This window comes from Gorilla gorilla, chromosome 6, assembly GCF_029281585.2.
Source record: "Gorilla gorilla gorilla isolate KB3781 chromosome 6, NHGRI_mGorGor1-v2.1_pri, whole genome shotgun sequence".
NCBI classification, from domain to species: domain Eukaryota; kingdom Metazoa; phylum Chordata; class Mammalia; order Primates; family Hominidae; genus Gorilla; species Gorilla gorilla.
Window position 1 is genome coordinate 137,977,931 of NC_073230.2, and position 21,630 is coordinate 137,999,560.

The window sequence follows — 21,630 nt, forward strand, 5'->3', positions numbered from 1 at the left end:
TTACAACAGATGGAAGTAGTGTCTTGAGGAAAGGGTGCCTTTTAAAATTTCACCAAAGACATCATATAGGCTAGCAGTGGCCCTAAGGCACCACGTGCCCTGAAGAGTGTGTGTGTGTGGGCGGGGGGGTCGGGAGTCTTTTCTTTGTGTGTCTTTTGTTTGAGATCCATCAACCCCCAAGATTTTAGTCCTCATCTCCAGCCAACACTCCAGGCTGCATTTCCCAGACCCAACTGGTCTGAGTCCTTGTCCCACCTTTCTTACTACCAACTGAGACTCCTCTCTCGGAGGGGCTTCCAGATAAAATACAGGATGCCCAGTAAAATTTGAACTTCAGAAGAATAAGACGTCAATTTTAGTATAAGAATGTCCCAAATATTGCATAGGATATACCTATACTAAAAACTTAACATGCCGTTTATTGAAATTAAGATTTAACAAAGCATTCTAGACTTTCATTTGCTAAATCTGGCAACACTATCACCTTATGAGCCAGTAACACCCCCCTGCATAGCAATGACCTCCTCTTCCTCCCAGCTCTCTTCATGTCCCTGGCACCACTGCTATCCTAGTGTCCCAAGCTCGGCCTCCACTATTCCAGGGGACCCAGCCAGTCACCGGCTCCTGCCCGTCCTTTAGAAACATCCCCCTTTCTCCAGCCCACTGCCATCCCTGGCTCCATGCCTAGACAACTGCTGTCACAGCCCCGAGGCCTCTGTCTGCATCTAGCCCCCACCAGGTGAATATTCCTCAAGCGCCCCCTTGACCATGCCACACGCTGCTTCAGCCTTCAATACCCCCCACTGCCCATAGAAAAAAGTCCTAATTGCACGGCTTACAGCAGCCTGTTCCCACTGGCCTTCCCACATGGACTTCCTGCAACCCACCTCTCTCCACCCTGTCCTTGTGCCCAGAGGAACCTCACGTACTCCTTCTCCTTCAGGTGGAACCCCGCTTTCCCATGAAGACCCAGCTCAAAGGACCCATTGTCTGTAAAGGCTCCCTGACTGCCCAGCCTCGACGGGCTTCCCCTGCCTCCTGCGCCCTCCTCCGGCAAAATACACACTGCACTGCCTTCTACACCTCCTCTTAATCTGCTCATTGGGTCTTCAATCTTGTGGTAGCTTGGCTATGAGCTTATCTTCTCAACTAGATTGGAGGCTCCCTGAGGGCAGCAAAAAGATTTTGTGCCTGTTTCCCCATGGTCTCTGGCTCAGTCCCAGGCCAGAGCCAGTATCTGCTGACTTGTGTGTGGGTTCTGCACTCCCCTGGCCACTGTCAGAGTGAGTGGGTAGGCACCCCTGGGCATGTCCCAGACTCACTGAGGTGGCAGGCTGTGTCTGTGGGCCAGAGAAGGCATGCAGGAGGCGGGGCTGAGACTGGCAGGAGGCTGACCTGGCTCACAGTGCGGGCAGCATGCTCCTGGCTCAGGGCAGGGTCCTCTTGGGCATGGCTTCTGGGTGCAAGTGATGGTCCCTTCCTGTGGGAGCAGACTGAGGTGGCTGCACAGGCATCAGAGCCCTGGAGGGCAGGGCCTCTGGAAGCAAAACCTCAGCCCAGGCTGGGACATGTCATAGGGGCAAGAGGACGAGTTGGCTCTGTGGATGTGGGCTACCCTCTGTGTAAAGGCAGAAAAGAGACATCCCGCCCCCACTCCCATCGTCTCCTGATGCTCTTAACCCTAGGAAACCATCTCTTCCAGGTGCCAGCACATTCCCCAGAGAGGGGAGATCCTAGGAAGAAGACCGAAGACTTTCTCAGGGAGGAAGGAGGAAGGAAAGACTGGGGGAAGGTGGATGTGGCACCTGGTGAGGGAGAATAGGCAGGCCAGGGGGTTCCAAAGTAGAAGATGGGCAGTGGAAGAGTGGGAGGTGATATAGGAGGACAAGCAACTATTAAGTTGGTACAAAAGTAATTGCGGTTTTTGCCATTAAAAGTCATGTCAAAAACCGCAATTACTTTTGCACCAACATAATACATTCTCTGCCCTCCATGCCACTGTTGGCCAGGTCTGAATTGAGTGGCTTGGGGACACCCCAGTGTCCATGGGCATTGAGTTCCTTTTCCTACTCGGAATCAACTGAAAGCCACCGTGGCAAGGTGTGGGAGTGGCAGGCAGAGCCCATTATGCGACATCTTGAGTGCCACGCTGCAGTGACAGGTAGCTGAAGAGAAGCAGACAGGTGAGGGATATCCAGGTGGTCCTGGGAGCTTACCAGACAGCGGCAGGTGGTGCAGGCATCTGGGGAGAAGGTCTCCCCGTTGCCGTAGGTCTGGCCATTTTGGCTGCAGCCTGAGGAGACAGCAGTGTCACTCAAGCACCCCATGCCATCTGCAGGTCTTTAGGTGGCCCCAGTGGGTGGATAGGGTGGCACTTACCCCTGCAATGGGGCAGGTGTGCTTGGGGGCCACAGTGAGCGGCCCCATCCTGGCAGACACAGGCTGTGCAGGCGTCAGGCTCCCAGCGTGCCCCCTCGGGCCAGGCACGCCCCAGCCCCCAGCACTGGGGAGATGCAGGGTGGCACTCACAGGACTCCAGCTGCCTCACCCTCGTCTGCAGGTCCTTATTCTGGAGGAAGGAGATGGAATAGCAGGCACTGGCTCAGCTTCCCCCACCACCTCCAGTAGAGATGAGGGGTGTGAAAATGAGGCAGGATGAGAAAGAAGTTCGCCAATTCCAGAGCAGAGATGGGTCCCCCTCGGTCAGCATCCAGCTCAAACGATCACCATTCTCAGGGGGACACAGGCCCCAATCTCTCCTTTGGACAAAATGGGGATCCAACCCTTGCCCCAAGAATTAAAGACATCTTTACCCATCCAAAATATTTTTGATGATGCCTTATATAGAATGCATTCCATAACATTCCCCAAATACATGGAACAGTACGAAACACGAACTGACAAAACAAATAGCCTGGAGGTTCTTCATTTGCATGAAAGAATCAATGTTAAGAATTGTTCTGGCCAGGCATGGTGGCTCACACCTGTAATCCCAGCATTTGGAGAGGCTGAGGCGGGCAGATCACCTAAGGTCAGGAGTTCGAGACCAGCCTGGCCAACGTGGTGAAATCCTATCTCTACTAAAAATACAAAAATTAGCCGGGCATGGTGGTGCACACTTGTAGTCCCGACTACTCAGGAGGCTGAAGCATAAGAATCACTTGAACCCAGGAGGCAGAGGTTGCAGGGAGCTGAGATTGTGCCACTGCACTCCAGCCTGGGCGACACATGGTGACTCCATCTTAAAAAAAAAAAAAAAAGAAAGAGAGAGAGAGAAAGAGAGAAGAAGGATGGAAGGAAGGAAGGAAGGAAGGAAAAGAAAGAAAGAAAAAAGAAAGGAAGGAAGGAAGGAAGGAAAGAAGAAAGGAAGAAAGAAAGAAAAAGAAAGAAAGAAAAGAAAGAAAGAAAGAAAAAGAATTGTTCAGATAAGAGCTCTATTTTAGGCTCCCCCCTCCAAGCCTAACTCCTTCTCTCCTTCCCACTATAAGAAGCCCTCCCTACCCAATGCAAACCAGCCCTGTCTCCATGGTACCTGTTCTCTGAGCTCCATCACTGCAGCCTCCAGTCGCCCCAGCCACTCTCGCAGGGGGTGCCACTGCTCCTGGGAGTTCCCAGCAAGGGCTGAGGAATGGGCAGGTGTCTGCTGCCCAGGGGGCTCCCTGGGGACAGCCCCACCTGAAGGGCACAAGAATCCCATGTGGGCCTGAGGGTGAGGGGCTGGCCTGACCACATTTTCTGGGTTCTGTCTTCTGACCCACAGGGGAAGGGAGTCATCCTGTGCACCCTGCCCTCTCCACTTGCCCACCCACCATCCAGGGAAGGAGATGTGGTCTGTGAGGGCTGGGGAGTGAAAGCTGGAGGTGAGGGCATGGAAGAAGGGGAGGAAGTTCTGAGTGGACAGATGTGGCCCAGACCAGCTTCCCCCGCTTGTCTGGGTGAGCCACAGGGCCCCTGACCCACCAGGGGACACAGAGCAGTCTCTAGAGCAGGGCTTCCCTGCAGCCTGCCCCGTCTGATGTCCCCAGCCATGGTGAGCATGTCAGGATCATCCCGCCTCTCTTGGTCCAGGGGCTTGGCCAGGGAAAGCTGGGAAGCCGACATGTCATGCTGGGAGGGCCCGGAAGCCAGCACAGGCTGAAACGCAGGGGAAGGCCACAGACATGCGCCAGGTGGAGCTGCTTTCAGGGGCCTGGGGTCTGGCTGAGTGTCTTTTCAGGGAGAACATGAGCAGACCCCAACCCCCGACTCTCTGCACCTGTCAGAAAGGCCACAACTTTTGGAGAATGTGCTCAGGGAAGGACAACTGCTCCCGCCCCCAGCCCTGAGCACGGTTTTCCAGGCTTGTGACAGGGGTTCCTGGGGGCTCCCACATTGGGTGGGGTGGGCTTCAAAAGTGGGACTTGGCTGCATTTTCTGAAGGGTGTGAGAAAGGTGCTGGCAAGGCCCCTGCTAGCTTTGAACACACCAGATCCAGTGAAGACAGCCTGTCCCTGCTTCTAGAAGACACTATGTCCAGGAAAGAGGGACGGGGCACCTCTGAGCTCTGGCCTGGGGTTAGGGGCGGCCACTTTCACCTTTCACTTTGATCCTTCTCCTGCAGCCCAGAAAGTAAAGGCAGGAGGAGAAGAGGCAGACATAGGTCCCTCCTCCAGGCAGGGATGGGCAGGGAAGTGGAGGGTCTGGAGCGGAGGCAATAGGAACAGAGAGAGGAGGAGGGAGAGGGATGGGTCTTTCCCACCATGGCAGCTCATTAGTGAGGCCAGGCCTGGAGTGGCTTAAAAGGGTTTCTCACAGACACTAGGCCTGTGAGACAGGGGAACAATGTTACCCACTGTCACCATCAAAGGCAGAGGGGATTCTAGGCTAAAATTGAACTTGCTTTGTCCCAAGTTCCCTGGCTTGGTTAATGCCATCCCACGTACCCAGTTACTTAAGCCAGAAAGCTGGGGCTCAGCTCCCCTATTTCGTTGCCTGAGTTGTCCCCTAATACATCCCCCGCTTCTCCTCTCTCCACCATCTCCATTCAGAAGGCTGAAGACAAAGCGTCCCTGCCTCCATCTGTGCCCCTTCTTTCCACTCGACCTTTCTGAATCACACAGCCGAAGTCTCCCAGGAGCAAGTCCCGCTGGGATGGATCACAAGCACCACCCACCTTTCCAGCCCCGCTACTGCCGGCTCATATCGGGGATTCTAACTCAGTCCCCGCACCCTGGGCGAATACTGGCCCTCAAACCCCAGGTGCCCTTTCCCATCTCCGTCCCTGTACTGGGGATCCTGTCACCCGGAATGGCACCCGGTCTCAGTCCTTCCCAAGCACACAGAGGGCGGCCACAATGGGCGTCTCAGCATCTGAAACCTTCTACCCAATCTAGACTCCCGTGGGGCCTCATCCTGCTGCCCAGGGCCCCTCCTCCCAGGCCACTCCTCCAGTTCTGCTTAAGTAGGCAGGCAGGATGTGGGAGCCCGGGAGAAGCTGAATCCTCTGGGACCCCTAGGTGAAGCTAGGGCCAGCCTCGCCTGGAGAGACCTGCAGAAAGAGCTCCGAGTGGCACAAACTTGGCTGGTCCTCAAGGAACTGTCCCGGGCTCCCCCTCTTAGCCTCCCCTGGCCCCGTGCCGGCACCGAGCCCTCCATTCCCGCCTGTCCCGCTCCGGGGAGGGCCAGACACAGATGCAAAGTCAGCTTCCACAGCGGGCCCCTTTTCTCCCCCTCCTTCATCAAGACAAATAATTAACTTCAGACTCCCAGATGCCAGGGCAGCCGCACTCTCTCCCGCCGCCGGCTGCAGGAACCGCCCCCCTCTCCTGAACCCCCTGCTTTGGCCGTGGTCTTCCCCACCCTGCTCGCTCCCCCGACGGGGAGGACGAAGCTGGCCAGGGAGGCGCGCGAACCTCAGGCAGGGCTAAGAGCAGAGCCCCCGGCCCCGCTCGGCCCCCTCAGGCCTGGCTGATAGGAGGGAGGGGGCGCACCTGGCCGGACCCCAAGCCTCCTGCACCTGGACTCACCTTCCGTGCCCGCGGCCAGCGCCAGGCCCCCGAGGTGCAGGAGAAGGGACAGCGCAGCGGCCCCGACCCCGGCCATGCTAGCTCCGCCTCGCTCGCCGTCTGTCGTCGCGGCTCAGCAGGCGCTGGGGAAGGCGGGGTGGGGACACACAAGCCGCTCCCACCCAGGCTTTGTTCAGGGAGGGCTCAAACCCCCCACCGCGCGCGCCTTTCCCATGGACACCTCCACCCGCCCCGGGCCCGGCCGGTCCTCACCCCAAAGAGCAGCTCCAGCTCGCAGGAAGCCCAACGGGGGTGCAGGCTTTGTCTCCTCTTAAGATCCAGGAGGAGACCCTGAAAAGAAAATAAACCCAAGTCCACCCCTCTAGGGCTTCTGGACAGTCTCCCTGCCCTTTTAGGTTACTCCATCGCCCTGGGGTTTCCAGATCTATTTTTCCTCTCTCTCACAAGTTTACAGAAGCAGAAGACTGAGCTGGGTTTAGATCCCTGCTCAGCCAATTCCATGTGGCCTTAGACCACTAACTTCTCTGTGCCTCAATTTCCCTATCTGTAAACTGGGGATCACCACATCTACTTTATAGACTCGCAGTGAGCATTAAGTGAGATTATATAAGTAAAGAATTTAGAGTCGGTAGACAGATGGTAAATGCTCAGTAAATAACAAATAATAACAATAACAACTCCTGATCTCTGAAATCATGGACGCGACCAGTGTATTCCTCTCTCCACCTACAAGTTTCTTTCCTGAACTCCACTCAACACCCCTACCCACCCCAGCAGTCCCAGGCTTGGCCCCAAATGCCAAGGCCGCCCTTCACTGGCTGGTCTTAGCCCCATTTCCCACTCCTGAGCTCAGGCCTGGCTGTGGGGTGAGCCTGGGTAGGGGGCAGGGCTGGGCCCTGGGCTCAGCAGGCAGAGGGGGCCAAAGGGAGGAAGTGAGGACAGCCGTCCCTGTGGGCCCACAGGCTGGGAAACTCCTCCTTGCAGCTGGGAAGCAGAGGGTTGGGTCTCACAGGCGAAGCTCACAGGCAAAAAGGAACATTGAGGGCGGAGCTGTGAACCCTTCCAAAGCTCTCCCTCCCTGCCATAAAGACGAGAAGTCGGAAGCCACCCCTCCCCCTAGACCAGGCAGGGACTGAGGTCTCCCCAGCCCACTCTCCACCAAGCTTAAAGCTTCAGTAAGGAGACGGCAGCTTCTCTGCCCCAGAGTCTGGGCCCATAGTGGACCTGAGCCTTTGCCACAGGGGGCAGGGAGGCTGCAATGCCACGCTAAGACCTGGCCTCAGTGCCTGGAGCTGGGGTCACAGAGGAAAGCCAGGGCCAGCCAGCCAGAAGAGGAACAAGGAAGCGGCAGCGCTATTCCTGGTAGGTTTAAGGAAGGTGGCTTTCATTGACCGGGTGCCTCTGGAAGGCAAGTCCTCTGAGGGGCTGGGTAGTGGGATGGTTCAGAGCACAGATTCTGGCAGCGTTGCCAGGGCGCATCCTGGAGCTCTTGCTTTCTGCTCTGGGGCCTCTGGCTGGTCACTTCACTTTTGGTGGCTGATTTTTCTGAGCTGTGACTGGAGCTCTAACAGCACCCACCTCATGGAGTGTTTGTAAGGATTAGTAATGCATGGTGCTTGGCACAGAGGTATGAGCAATTTTTACTTCCCTTATGAAGAATGGGGGCACCTCCATCCCCATTTCACAGAAAGAATCAGAGAGAATCAGGGCGAGCAGCTCTAAACCACACTGGGAGGATGCACAGGGCTTCCCTCGCCCCACAGTCCCCTTCCAGTCCCTCGTGTCCCAGCCTCTGCCCCTGAGCCTGGCCCCAGTCGGCCCTCATGTCACATTCCCAGGGAGGGACACTGTCCTGACACAGACAAGGTCCTCCAACCCCTGGGGTGCGGTGGGGTGGGGAGGCTGGACCTTCACTTCACCCCCAAGGCAGGTGTTTGTAGTGTCTGATTCTGTGTGTGTGTCTGGGTGTGGCACATTTGTGTGTGTGTGTGTGTGTGTGTGTGTGTGTGTGTAATGTGTGTTTGACTGGAGGTGGGGGCTGAGGCTGGGGAGGCACTTTTGGGACTCAAGGGATCTTGACTTTGAAGGGGCTTCCAGGGACACTTTCGTCACCCCACTTGATGATAAGGATGTAGTCCCCTTTCTCCTTGACAGTGTAGGTGACATTGTACACCCGGTTCCCCATGTGCTTCACATATACCTCCTCACAGGGGGTCTTGGGGCCGTGGACATCCACCATCATCATGTTGGTGCCTGGAGAGGGAGGCAGAGGGACAGGTTCACACCAGGGAGTCCCCTACTGTGACCCACACCCTGCTCCCTGACGGCTTCTTGCTCGCACCCCAGGAGACGCCCTCCCCCTGCCACCTGCCTGCTTTGCTGCAGTCCACGGTGAAGGAGTTCTTCTGGCCCACGAAGGCCTGGGACAGCCCAGGGCCCCGAGTCACCACCTTGCTGGCATCCGAGGAGAACTTGGGGATGGAGCTGTAGCTGGAGCCCCGGCTTGAGGAGGACTTGGTCACAGTCTCCACCAGAACTGTGGATGTTTCGTGAAGGCTGTGGCCTCCGGACAGCCTCGGACCTGAGGGGCGGGTGGAGGGAGCACAAACCTAGTCAGAAGGGCTTCCTGTTCTTCCCCAGGCAGGGGACCCTCGGCCAGCACTGCCACCCTGTGGGACTCACTGCCTGCATTTGAGGCTCCCCCCCAAATTCCTCCAAGGGCCACTCTAGGAGCACAGCCCCATTCCCAGCCAGGGCCTGAGCTGCCAGCTCCAATTGGTGCTCCACCCTAGGGCTGGGGCCTCAGATGCTGCATCCCTCATCCTTGCAGGCTTTGTCTGGGAACTCAGGCTAACTCACAGGGTAAGAGCCACTTTACAAAGGAACACCCACCCAACTCATCCTACAGACAGCCTCAAGAGGGGAAGCTTGCTCAATACCGACTGTGTCTTCTTGGAGCGGAGGAATATGGGAAGCCAGGAGGGAAGAAAGTGGTGCTAGAGCCTGAGGAGCCAGTGCAGGCCAGAGCTGAAGGACTGAGGGGCCACGATGGAGAGGAAGAATGGGATTTTTACATGATCATGCCTGACTCCACAGAACGCGTACTGTGTAGAGCCAGGCCCACCTCTAGGCCTGGTAAACTGACCATGATGTCTGGGGGCAGACTATGGCCTGGATGTGCGTGGCCACCGGAGCCCTCCAGACTGGGCTGGGCTGCAGGCTGGGTGGACCTCCCCCAAACCAGCACTCACCAGTGACCTTGGCCTTGAAGGGGCTGCCCACGATGTGCTGGGGGCCACCATACTTGATGGCAATGAGGTAGTTGCCAGGGGCCATGGGAGTGTCAGTGACCACATGGCCCTCAGGACACTCCCGACAGTCCAGCTGCACCTTGGAGGGGCCATCAATGGTCCCCAAGCAGGCGTTCAGGGCATTCACATGATCTCTGATGACACACCTGGGGGCCAGAGGTAGCAAGGCTGAGGGCAGGAAGGGCTTGTAGCCCAAGATGGGCTGGGCCTCAGCTCCCTGGGCAGCCTCTGTAGGGGGCTGCCACTGCCCCATGCCCAGCCTGGCCCCTGCCTGCCAGCCCAGCCTGGGGGCAGGAGGAACCAGGGTCCAGTGTGCAGTCCACGGCATGTACCTGCTCTGAGGGGCACGGGTCTAGCTGTGCTGGGTACCAGGCAAATGAGAGATGATATGCCCTGTCCTGGCTGAGGAAGGCAGAGCCCCACACTGTGTGAAGCAGGCTGAGGGCAGAAGGCAAGTGCCTGATGGGCTGTGTCAGCTGTGGGCGCATGAGCACTAAAATGTGGGAAGCTGAGTGTGGCTGGACTAACCTGGGAGAGCTTTGAGGAGGAGGCGGATCAATGGGGAGGACTGGAAGGGCTCTAGGGGAAAAGGAAATAAACTTGTTGGGGGAGCCCCAGACCTGGAATATGAGGAGGGGATGCACAAGGGCTCCCGACGGGCTGGTAAAATCTCACAGCCAACCCCAGGGCCCCAGTGGAGTCCCAGGCGACAGTCCCCTCACTCCAGGAGCTGCAAGGCTTTGGTACCAGGGGGCCACTAGGGGAGGAAGTGCCACAGCAGTCCTAGTAAGAGTGGCCAGACAGCAGGCGCCCTACTGCTCCCAGGGTTGTTCTGGGTCACATGTCTCCTTGCAAACCCACACCCAGCTCAGGGAGAAGACAAAGGTTTTGCTGCATTGGGCCTGATCCTAAATCCCACCCCTCCAGGTGAGCTGCCCACACCCCAGGCCCTGCTGCTTGCCTGGTCCAAACAGGCTGAGGCTCTGGGGCAGCAGGTGCCCAGGAAGAAGCTTCTTTTGGCTTCCTCCGAGAGGCAGGGTGGGGGAAGACCAGGGTACAGGGGGAAAACCCCCAAGTAGGGCCTTCAGATAAAAAGGGGTGATTTCCCAGTGACTCCCTAGACTCTTGGATCCCCTCAGCCCCAGCCCCAGGCCCGACAGCTACGGGGTAGGGGGAGGATGGAGGTAGGGGCAGGATGGAGGTAGGGGGAGGGAAGGTCTTGCCAGTTTTCTCTGTGGACACAGCCGGTGCACTTTCAGGCCCTGGGGACTGGGTCCACGGGGGCCCAGGCCCACTCCAGTCCTCTGCCCCCGCTCCCCGCTTCCCCTCCGCCTCCCTCCCCCCTCCCCTCCGCCCCCACCCCTCCGCTGGCTCCGCGGGGGCACACCCCCTGGGCCAGCCCGCGGAGCCACCCTCACCCCCAGGGACGCTCCTCCTGCTGCTGGAGCAGCACCCCGGTCCTCGCCCTGCTGTGTCCAGCGTGGCCGCGAGGCTGGGAAAGTCCCCCACTCCCGCCTCTGCTCCCGGGCACCTGCTCCCGCCCTCCCGGGTCCGGAGACAACCGCTCAAGGCCAGCGCTGGTCCTCGCCATCTTCCCCCAAATCCCAGCCACGCTAGTCTCACTTTTCCTCCACGTTCAGCTTCTTCATTGTTGCCTTCTTAAGTTCTGGGACAAGACCTACAGAAACCAGCCCAGGAACTATTGCGCCCCATCCTTCTCCGCTGCTCTGGGGGCCGGCGTCTACCATTCCCGGCCGCGAGCCCAGGGACGGACGGAGCCTCTACCTGACACCATCTTCCCCCAAACTCTTGCACAATTCCTGCCATTGGCCTGAAGATCCCGGGGCATGAACGCTTTAAACCTCAACCTTTTTTTCCGAAAGGGTGAGGGTGACCCGGGAAGAGCGAGGGCGAGTGCATCGAAAGTAAGGATCGGGCCTCGCTCCTCTGTGGACCAAGCCAGCCTCCAGCGGGGCGCCTGGGAGCCCCCATTCTGGGCGATGGCCGGGGGAGCGGGTGGGAGCAGCAGAGCCTGCGCCCCCAGCTGCAGTGCCGACCTCGCCGCCTGGGCCTTGGGGTTCCCCGGGCGCCAGCACCCCAAACGGATCGGGGCGTGAGGGGCGCCTGGGAGGTCCCAGGCCGGCGGGGCGCGCCCTGCTATAGGCACCCACCGAAGCTCGGTCTCCAGGCACAGCTGGACGCGGAACCCGCCGTACTCCAGTCTTCATCCCGCCGCCCGCAGGTGCCTGAGGGGCGCGGGCCCTGGTCGAGCCCTAGACTTGTGGGGGGGCAACAGCCGGTACCGCTCCCACCACCTTCCGGGCACACCAGGCGGGGACGCGGAGAGGAGAGAGCGGCGGCCGGGACCCACCTGTCTGCGATGCTCCTGCGTGGCTGCGTCCTTGAGCACTGGTGGGGCGGCGGGGCCGAGCTGACTCTGCCCGGGCTGCGCTGGGTTCTTCTGCACCGCGCCGGCCCCGCCCGGAGGGACCACTCAAGGCGGCCGGCACTTACCGGTGACTACTGAGGGAGCATTGGGCCAGGCCCAGGGCCTGTAAGGAGACGCCAGACGGACAGCGCGGTGGCCTAGACGACCGCTGGGCTTCTTCGGCAGTCTGGAACAGGGAAATAGTAATTCCAAAACCTCAAATTCCGCTCCGCGCCCCGCCCCCCGACTCCCCCCAGCTCTGAAGGGTCCGCAGGTCTTCCCCAGTCCATGCCATCGTTGAGCTCTGGCACCTGAAAGAGATGGTTTCCCGGGTCAAGAGCATTAGGATGCCAGGTGGTGGCTTGCGCCTGTAATCCCAGCACTTTGGGAAGGCCAGGCAGGAGGATTGCTTGAGTCCAGAAGCTGACCAGCATGGGCAACATAAGGAGACCCAGTCCCTAAAAAAATAATAAAAAGAAATTTGCCAGGCCTCATGGTGAGCGCCTGCAGTCCCAAGCTACTCTGGAGGCTGAGGCGGGAGGATCACTTGAGATGGGGAGGTGGAGACTGCAGTGAGCCATGATGGAGCCACTGTATTCTAGCCTGGGCAATACATTGAGAACCTGTCTCAAACAAAACAAAACAAAAAACATCAAGAGACGACTCGGGTTGGGGCAGGATGTCTCTTTTCTGCCTTTACACAGAGGGTAGCCCACATCCACAGAGCCAACTCGTCCTCTTGCCCCTATGACATGTCCCAGCCTGGGCTGAGGTTTTGCTTCCAGAGGCCCTGCCCTCCAGGGCTCTGATGCCTGTGCAGCCACCTCAGTCTGCTCCCACAGGAAGGGACCATCACTTGCACCCAGAAGCCATGCCCAAGAGGACCCTGCCCTGAGCCAGGAGCATGCTGCCCGCACTGTGAGCCAGGTCAGCCTCCTGCCAGTCTCAGCCCCGCCTCCTGCATGCCTTCTCTGGCCCACAGACACAGCCTGCCACCTCAGTGAGTCTGGGACATGCCCAGGGGTGCCTACCCACTCACTCTGACAGTGGCCAGGGGAGTGCAGAACCCACACACAAGTCAGCAGATACTGGCTCTGGCCTGGGACTGAGCCAGAGACCATGGGGAAACAGGCACAAAATCTTTTTGCTGCCCTCAGGGAGCCTCCAATCTAGTTGAGAAGATAAGCTCATAGCCAAGCTACCACAAGATTGAAGACCCAATGAGCAGATTAAGAGGAGGTGTAGAAGGCAGTGCAGTGTGTATTTTGCCGGAGGAGGGCGCAGGAGGCAGGGGAAGCCCGTCGAGGCTGGGCAGTCAGGGAGCCTTTACAGACAATGGGTCCTTTGAGCTGGGTCTTCATGGGAAAGCGGGGTTCCACCTGAAGGAGAAGGAGTACGTGAGGTTCCTCTGGGCACAAGGACAGGGTGGAGAGAGGTGGGTTGCAGGAAGTCCATGTGGGAAGGCCAGTGGGAACAGGCTGCTGTAAGCCGTGCAATTAGGACTTTTTTCTATGGGCAGTGGGGGGTATTGAAGGCTGAAGCAGTGTGTGGCATGGTCAAGGGGACGCTTGAGGAATATTCACCTGGTGGGGGCTAGATGCAGACAGAGGCGTCGGGGCTGTGACAGCAGTTGTCTAGGCATGGAGCCAGGGATGGCAGTGGGCTGGAGAAAGGGGGATGTTTCTAAAGGACGGGCAGGAGCAGGTGACTGGCTGGGTCCCCTGGAATAGTGGAGGCCGAGCTTGGGACACTAGGATAGCAGTGGTGCTGGGGACATGAAGAGAGCTGGGAGGAAGAGGAGGTCATTGCTATGCAGGGGGGTGTTACTGGCTCATGGCGGGATAGGGTTGCCAGATTTAGCAAATAAAAATGCAGAATGTCCTGTTAAATTTGAATTTCAAATAAACAGCACAATTTTTTAGCATAAGCTCAGAGTCACAGTGGGAATAAGCTGTAGAGAATGGAATCAATTTGAGGTCCTTAGGATCCTGGGGCCTGGCCAGGCCTGTCCACACTGACCTCCAGCCAAGTAGCCTGGCCCTATCCTTGGCACGACCTACTAGGCGTTCTCCCTAGAAATGTTATCATCATGAGAAGTCCAAGCCTCCTCGCCATCCCTGGTCACTGTGACTCTCAGCTGCTTCTTGCCCAGCTCACCCCCTGCTCTGCCCAGTCCCACACCCCAGCACCCCCACCTGCCCTCTTCATGCCTCTGTCAGAGCCCCTGAATGTTGCTGGACAGCATCTTACCACTCCATTGCTTCCATGGCAGACTCGTGGCCACAAACATCAATGAGCACTGGACATTGCCAGAAATCCTCCTACAATCTCTTGGCAAATCGTTCTCCCCCTCCCTGAGAGGAGCATTTTTTTTTAACCTTCCAATGGTTCTGCCCCTTACTTGCCATATGATCTTGGCAAGTTATTGAACCTAAGTCTCAGGTCCTCCCCTATGAAACAGGGGTAATAAGAGCACTTCTGTCTTTGCTCTCGTTAAGGATTGTCAGACCGGGTGTGGTGGCTCATGCCTGTAATCCTAGCACTTTGGGAAGCTGTGGTGGGTGGATCACCTGAGGTCAGGAGTTCGAGACCAGCCTGGCCAACATGGCGAAACTCTGTCTCTATTAAAAATACAAAAAGTAGCCGGGTGTGGTGGCGGGCACCTGTAATCCCAGCTACTTGGGAAGCTGAGGCAGGATAATCACTTGAACCCAGGAGATGGAGGTTGCAGTGAGCCGAGATTAGTGCCACTACACTCCAGCCTGGGTGACAGAGTGAGACTGTCTCAAAAACAAAACAAACAACAACAACAAACAAACAAATAAAAAACGATTGTCTTAGCCTGGGTTCCTGGGAATCAGAGCCTGAGACAAAGGCTTGCATGCAGGCTGATTTTGAAATATGATCCCTAGGAGCAGGAGGGAGGATTGGAAGTGTGAAACTGGGAAGGATGGAGAGCCAATACAAGGGTGCATTATGCAATGGAGCCGACCACTGCGGTGGGCATCAGCATCTGGTCCTGCAGGACCGGGGGAGCCATGTGAAAGGCAGGCAAGGCAGTAGAAGCCATTGGCACTGGGAGGCCCCCAGGGCTTTAGCTTGCTCCCAGTTATGCATGAGCCAGTGCCCACGTGGGTTCCCGAGGGTATCCAATGCTGTGCATCAGAGAAATTCCAACATGAGAGTGGTAGATTTGCAGCCAGGACCTGAGGAGAGACACTGTCAGGGTGCACTGTGTGGAGCTGCTTGCAAACTGTGAACAACTGGAATGAGGTACAGCTGAGAGGATTTGCCTAAGAGACGGCCAGCACAGGTGTTAAGTAGGATAATACACACAGAAAACTTTTTACAGTGCCCAGCACATTTTAAGCACCACAATCTGTTATTATTTTCATTGTCATAATCATCATCTCCCTCTGAGGTCCAAACCGAAAAGTCAATGTTAACATTTTTTAAAAATCTGCAACAGAAGATAAAGAAGCTTCTGGAAAACTCACCCTATAAAGTGAAAGCCCAGGGCCCTGAGGAAAGGGTGTTATTTGCAAGGCACTTGAGTTCCACAGTTGAGTATGATCACTGTGTGCCTCTTTTTTGGGTGCCAGGCACTGTGCTCGATGCAGGGGTACAGTGGTGAATGAGACAGGGTCCTGCCCAGAACCTTCTGGGAGATGAGACTCCTGGTAAAGGGAACCACATGAGCACTGGACTCAGGTCCACACAAATGTCAGGCTTGGAATAAGCATCTGGCCTGTTTTTCTCTGCTGGGCCGGGGGGACCGTGGTGCAGCCTTTCTGACCAGAAACAGCTCTTTCTTTAGAAGAAGAGGATTTGGCTAGAGAAAGAAAGAAGGAATGGCTTGGGCCCAGGTTTGGGTCCTCGCTTGGCCTGAAAGCCCCTCTGTGGGGACACTGCTGGTTCCCCTACCGTGATGCGTGGGCCCCTGGGAGGCGTATGGCCGCAGTAGCAGCATATGATGCTGAGGTGGGCGCAGCTCAGAGTCAGTGAGTTCGGAATTCAATTCCTGTGCTCCCACTTACTAACTGCCCTGAGTGTCCTCTAATTCTCCCTCCTCTCCTCCTCTGCCACTTATTCCCTGTCCCTCTTGGTCTCCTACAGACGGCATCACTCTGTGCTTTCACGCCTTCTGGTTTCCCGTTGGTTCCACCAATGAGAGGCCCCAGCAGGGGATGAGGGGGCAGGAGGGAGAATGGTTGGGGTATTTCTTTCCCAGCCTCCTTCTGCTCTGCCTGGGCTCCCGAGGTTACACTATTCCTTCCCCTTGTCCCCTCGAACCGGGAGGTGGCAGTGGTTTCCTGCTACTATTAGTCCCTGGGGGGCCTCAACATTCCTTGCTGGTCATTATAACCATGTCTGCAGATCTGTGAACAGCTCCTTCTTTACATTCTCTTTAGCTAAATTGTTTTTGGGGGAATTCTGTTTCCTCCTGGGTCCTTAATTGATAGGCTAACCTTATCCACTTGCTCCACCGAGTTACTTAACCACCCCTAAGCCCAAACCCTTCATCTGTAAAATGAAGTAATACCCCCTACCTTAAGCTGGGATAATTCGACCGGGCAAACTTAATACATTGGTTCACTCCTGTGTGTGTTGTACCTGGCACACAGGAGATCCCAGCATAAGGGACTCCCCATTCTTACCACCTTTGGGTTGCACTGTTCACAGTAGCAGGTTGGTTTTTTCTCTGAGTTTGGTGGCTGGAAGCAAAAGGTCGCTGTGGGAAGGGAGGCAGAGAAGGGATTAGTAAATGATTAGATTTTTCTGCTTCATTTGATATCTTTTAAATCACAACAGTTGTGATAAGTGAAATAAGCTGACGGGCCAGCTGAGCAGCCCCAGTGGGTGGGGGGATGTGCTTTTTATCAGAGATCTGAGATTCTAATCCCACAACTCTTATCTCACAGCCTGGCGACATCTTTCGTAAATTCAGACTATGTAGCCCACCAGTCCCCTCCCGGGAGGAATTTCCTTTGCCCATCCTTAAAATGCCCCACAGGTCCACCTCACTGCATTCCAGGCACAGTGCCAAGCGGCAGTGTTGCCCACTCAAGTACGAAATGTCAATCCACACCCCTGGCCGGCCGGGTCACACTCAGGGTTGGGACCCAAAACTTCCTTGTTGGATGGAACCTGCTGGGATTTGAGGAGTGTGTGTGAGTTTTTTTTGTTTCCAGTATAGAAAGACCAATGCACTCAGATTGCAATATATATATATATATATAGAACTATATATAATAAACATATAAAAAAGATGTATATCTTTTTATATGTAATATATACAATAAATTTTACTAAAATATATATTTTTTAAATTTATTTTTTGGGGGGGTCTTGATCTGTCACCCAGGCTGGAGTGCAGTAGTGCAATCACAGCTCACCTCAGCCTCCCAAGTAGCTGGGACTACAGGTGTGTGCCATCATGCCTGGCTAGTTTTTTTTATTTTTTATTTTTGTAGAGACGGGGTCTCCCCCTATGTTGTCCAGGACGGTCTCGAACTCCTGGACTCAGGCTATCCTCCCACCTCAGCCTCCCAAAGCTCTGGGATTACAGGTGTGAGCCACTGCACCCAGCCACATTGCATATCTGAACCCCATGCCACAGCCTGCCCCTGGGGACTGGGCAGGAGGTTTACAGACGCTCACACAGTGACCCCCCCCACCCAAGCCTGGAGGTTCTGCAGCCTGGAGGAAAACTTGCCAGTAGAGCCTCATGCCTCTTTGCACCTGGGGCTTCTTTAATCCCTTTTGACTTCTCAAAGGCTGACACCTGGGGATCCTATTAGGGTATGGAGAAGCTAAGAGGTTTGGGGAAGTGTGCTCCCCGCCTGGCATTTTCTCTTCCCACCACGGCTCTTCCTGTCCTTCCTGGCCTTGCTCTCAAACTTCCACAGTGCCCCCCCCTCACAGTCCAGTAGGACTGTCTGTGATGATGGACGTGTTCTAGATCTGTGCTGTCCAATATAGTGGCCACATAAAGCTATTGGCACCTGTCATACGGCTAGAGCAACTGAGTGTCTGAATTTTTCATTTTAATTAATTTCATCACTTTAATGTAACTAGCCATATGTAGCTAGTGACTACCGTACTGGGCAGCACATATTTAGACATTGAAGGCCCCAGTTCTCGAGACAATTTACTTCCACGGGCTGAGAAAGTTTTATAACAGATCCACAATGGCTATGATGTGAATAAGGCCCCCTAGAGTTGTGAGGCACCAAGCTCCCCCTGTAGCAGCCCCGGTTTCAGGAGCCCCCCTCTGCACCCGATAGGGTAGTGATAATGACTCCTGGGCCGAGTCCTCTATGGGCGCCAGGCCCATGCCAAGTGGGTTACACGGACAATGGTGATTTGTGCTCACAGCTGCTCTAGGAGGTAGGTGCTATTATGGTCCCCAGGAAACTAGGACTTGGAGAATTTAAGAGGCTCAGGCAGAGGAGAGGAGCTGGTTCTCCACCCCAGCTCTGGTGGGCCCCAGACTCTCCGCCACAATAGAGACCTCTGCTGGCACCCCCCCAGCCCCTGTACCTGCCCCATACCTTCCAAGTGGCTTCTCGGCACACTGAGAAGTTCAGCTTCTCCATGGTTTCCACAGCACTGGGTCTTCCCTCTGCTACGGCATCCAGGCTTATCTCCTCGGGCGCCAGCCCAGGGGTGCCCTGGGAGCTGGGCTTTGCCATCTCTGCACTCCCCTGCTTTTTTGGTGGGGAGAATGGCCCTGGGGGTTATTTGGATGGGCACACACAGGGAGTCTCTCCTCTAACTGCCTCAAACCATATGCAGTGCCCAGGAATTGGGTTGGGGGGCGGTCCTGAGACTCAGAAGCCCCTTTGGCCCCTGCTTCTGTGATCTTGATTTGTGGCTGCAGAATTCAGACCCCCAACAGACAATACCTGTTGGCGTTGAGCAGCCTGGGGGCTGGGTGAGGAGGGCGTATAGCCTACACCTGCCAAGGGCCCTATGCTTTGGGGCAGCTCAGCACCTGTCAGCTATTCTCTTGACTCCCTTAGCAGTCAGGCCCTGAATTGCCAATGTTTGCCTTCCCCGGCTGGCTGGCCAGAGGAGACATTATCTCTCAAGAGCTTGGGTCAAGACTAGCCAAGGGTCCTCTGGACAACAGCCTGTCCTCACAGCACCATAAGTCCCACCCCACTGTTTAGAGGCAAACGGGACCTTAGACAGCGGCCGAGGCCATGGAATGGCAGCTGCTGCTGCTAAGTAATATCAAGTAGGAGCGTCCAATGCAAGGGGGTAGTTAGAGGCCAGTGGATCAAAACCGCAGCTGGGGCCCTCCCAGGGCACCAGGTGTCCTGGCACCCAGTGGTGATCTCAGGCCACTCCCCTTTTTTGTAACAGCTTTATTGAGATATAAGTCACATACCATACAATTTACCCATCTAAAGTATACAATTTAATAGTTTAGGCCGGGCATAGTGGCTCATGCCTGTAATCCCAGCACTTTTGGAGGCTGAGGCGGGAGGATTACTTAAATTCCGGAGTTTGAGATCAGCCTGGGCAACATAACAAGACCCTGTCTCTATAAAAAAAGATAAATAAAACATTAGCCAGGCATAGTGGCACATGCCTGTAGTCCCAGCTACTTGGGAGGTTGAGGTAGGAGGATTGCTTGAGCCTGGGAGGTTGAGGCTGCAGTGAGCCATGATTGTACCACTGCACTCCAGCCTGGGTGACAAAGCGAGACCCTGACTCAAAAAAAAAAAAGAAAAAATTCAATATATTCACAGAGTTGTGCAACCATCACCACAATCAATTTTAGAAAATTTCATCACCCCAAAAAGAAATCCTGTACCCTATCCTGTCCCAAAGCAAACAACAAATTTACATTTTTTTTCTCTGTGGATTTGCCTATTCTGAACATTGTATTTAAACAGGATCATACAATATGTGGTCTTTCGTGTCTGACTTCTTTCATGTAGCATGTTTTCAAGGCTCACCTAAGTTGTAGCATGTAGCAGTACTTCATTCCTTTATATTGACAAATAATATTCCATTGCATTTATATACCATATTTTATTTATCCATTCATCAGTTGATAGACATTTGGGTTGTTTCTACTTTTTGGCTGTTATGAAGAATACTGCTTAAACATTCATATACAAAGTTTGTGTGGACATGTGCTTTCATCTGTAACAGGGAATAGAATTGTGGCATTATATGGTAACTCTATGTTTAAGCTTTTTTTTTTTCTTTTTTTTTTAAACGGAGTGTTGCTCCATCACCCAGGCTGGAGTGCAGTGGCACGATCTCAGCTCACTGCAACCTCCACCTCCCAGATTCAAACAATTCTCCTGCCTCAGCCTCCCGAGTAACTGGGATTACAGGAGTGTGCCACCATACCTGGCTAATTTTTGTATTTTGAGTAAAGACGGGCTTTCACCATGTTGGCCAGGCTGGTCTCAAACTACTGACCTTAAGTGATCCGCCTACTTCGGCCTTCCAAAGTGCTGGAATTACAGGCATGAGCCACCACGCCCGACCTCTATGTTTAAGCTTTTGAGGAACTGCCAGACTGTTTTCCAAAGTGGCTGCACTATTGTACATTTCACACACAACAGCAGTAAGTGAGGGTTCCAATTTCTCCACATTCTTGACAATACTTCTTATTATCTGTCTTTTTTGTTATAGCCATCCTGTAAGTGTGAGTGGTATTTTATTGTGGTTTCGATTTACATTTTCCTAATGAGTAATGATATTGAGCATCTTTTCATGTATTCATTAGACACATATATTTTAATTGGAGAAGCATCTATTCAGATCCTTTGCCTACTTTTAAACTGAGCTATTTGTCTTTTTTTCTTTTTATTATTCAATTGTAACAGTTATTTATATATTCTAGATACAAGTTGTTTATCAGGCATATGGTTAGCAAATATTTTCTCCCATTCTGTTGGTTGTCTTTTCACTTTTTTTGATGGTGTCCTTTGCAGCACAAAAGTTTTTAATTTTGATGAAATCCAGTTTATGTTTTATTCTTTGTTGCTTGTGCTTTTGGTGTCATTTTAAAGGAATCATTATCTAATCTAAGGTTAGGAAGATTTATCCTTATGTTTACTTATAGGAGTTTTATAGTATTAGCTCTTCTATATAGGTCTTTGATCCATTTTAGTTAATTTTTATATATTGTGTGAAGTATGGCTCTGATGTTAGTTGCATGTATGTTTATAATTATCACATCTTCCTGATGGATTACACTTTTATCATTATAAAATGTCCCTCTTGATCTTCAGTAATTAAAAAAATTTGAAATCTACTCTGTCTGACAGTAATACAGCCCCACCAGTTTTCTTATGGTTGCTGTTTGCTATATATATATGTAGGAAATCATATATGTATATGTGAAATACATTGGAAATCAAACAAACCAGAGTAATTAACATTTTAATTAAAGTGGATAATGATAAATTAACATTACATATTTTAAAAAGTAAATCATTCAAAAACTTTGGTGGTTTATTGCTGTAAGAAATTCGTTGCAAGACATTTCAGAACTGATCAGGACAAATCTCTGGGCATCAGCATAGTCACTGTGAACTACTAGTTTAGGGTAGAGTTTCTGTCTCTGCTCTACTCATCTGCCTGGAAGTTTGACTAATAAACTTCTGAGCCCCTTCATCATCATATATATATATATATATATATATATATATATATATATAATTTTTAATAATTTTAATTTTTTATTTCTTTTACATTTCCCCTTGTTTATTCACAAGAATTATATATAATTAACATGTTTGTCTAAATAAATTCAAAAGGCCATTTAAATAGAAAAGTTAAAACACAGATAAAAATATTGTATTGGTTTATTTGGTAGTTTTTTTTCTTAGTGGTACATAATATTTGCATAATT

At 53.7% G+C, this 21,630-nt stretch overlaps 2 protein-coding genes across 2 annotated transcripts in view; both read right to left on the bottom strand.

The window, feature by feature from the left end:
- KCP (kielin cysteine rich BMP regulator) overlaps positions 1 to 6,123 on the bottom strand; it is a 34,211-nt gene extending 28,088 nt beyond the window's left edge. The window contains exons 1-5 of the mRNA XM_055392224.2: positions 6,006 to 6,123; positions 3,533 to 3,675; positions 2,380 to 2,569; positions 2,217 to 2,293; positions 1,396 to 1,480 (exon numbers count right to left, since the gene is read on the bottom strand). Coding sequence (XP_055248199.1) covers positions 1,396 to 1,480; positions 2,217 to 2,293; positions 2,380 to 2,569; positions 3,533 to 3,675; positions 6,006 to 6,081 — 571 coding nt within the window. The 5' untranslated portion in view covers positions 6,082 to 6,123. The remainder of the gene's footprint in view (positions 1 to 1,395; positions 1,481 to 2,216; positions 2,294 to 2,379; positions 2,570 to 3,532; positions 3,676 to 6,005) is intronic.
- Positions 6,124 to 7,797: 1,674 nt separating this feature from the next.
- On the bottom strand, positions 7,798 to 10,965 carry LOC101144974 (filamin-C-like). Its single transcript, XM_004046193.5, has 4 exons — positions 10,940 to 10,965; positions 9,257 to 9,462; positions 8,377 to 8,586; positions 7,798 to 8,258 (listed from the first exon to the last, which is right to left on the bottom strand). The coding sequence occupies exons 1-4, from the start codon at positions 10,963 to 10,965 to the stop codon at positions 8,071 to 8,073; spliced, it is 630 nt and encodes a 209-aa protein (XP_004046241.4). The 3' UTR covers positions 7,798 to 8,070.
- Between the last annotated feature and the right edge of the window lie 10,665 nt (positions 10,966 to 21,630).

Coding starts and splice junctions, on each gene's coding strand:
- LOC101144974 (XM_004046193.5), bottom strand. CDS start 10,965: ATGAAGAAGCTGAACGTGGAGGAAAA. Junction 9,463..10,939: donor AAGCTGAACGTGGAGGAAAA/GTGAGACTAGCG, acceptor TCTGGCCCCCAG/GTGTGTCATCAGAGATCATG. Junction 8,587..9,256: donor CTTCAAGGCCAAGGTCACTG/GTGAGTGCTGGT, acceptor CCCGCCCCTCAG/GTCCGAGGCTGTCCGGAGGC.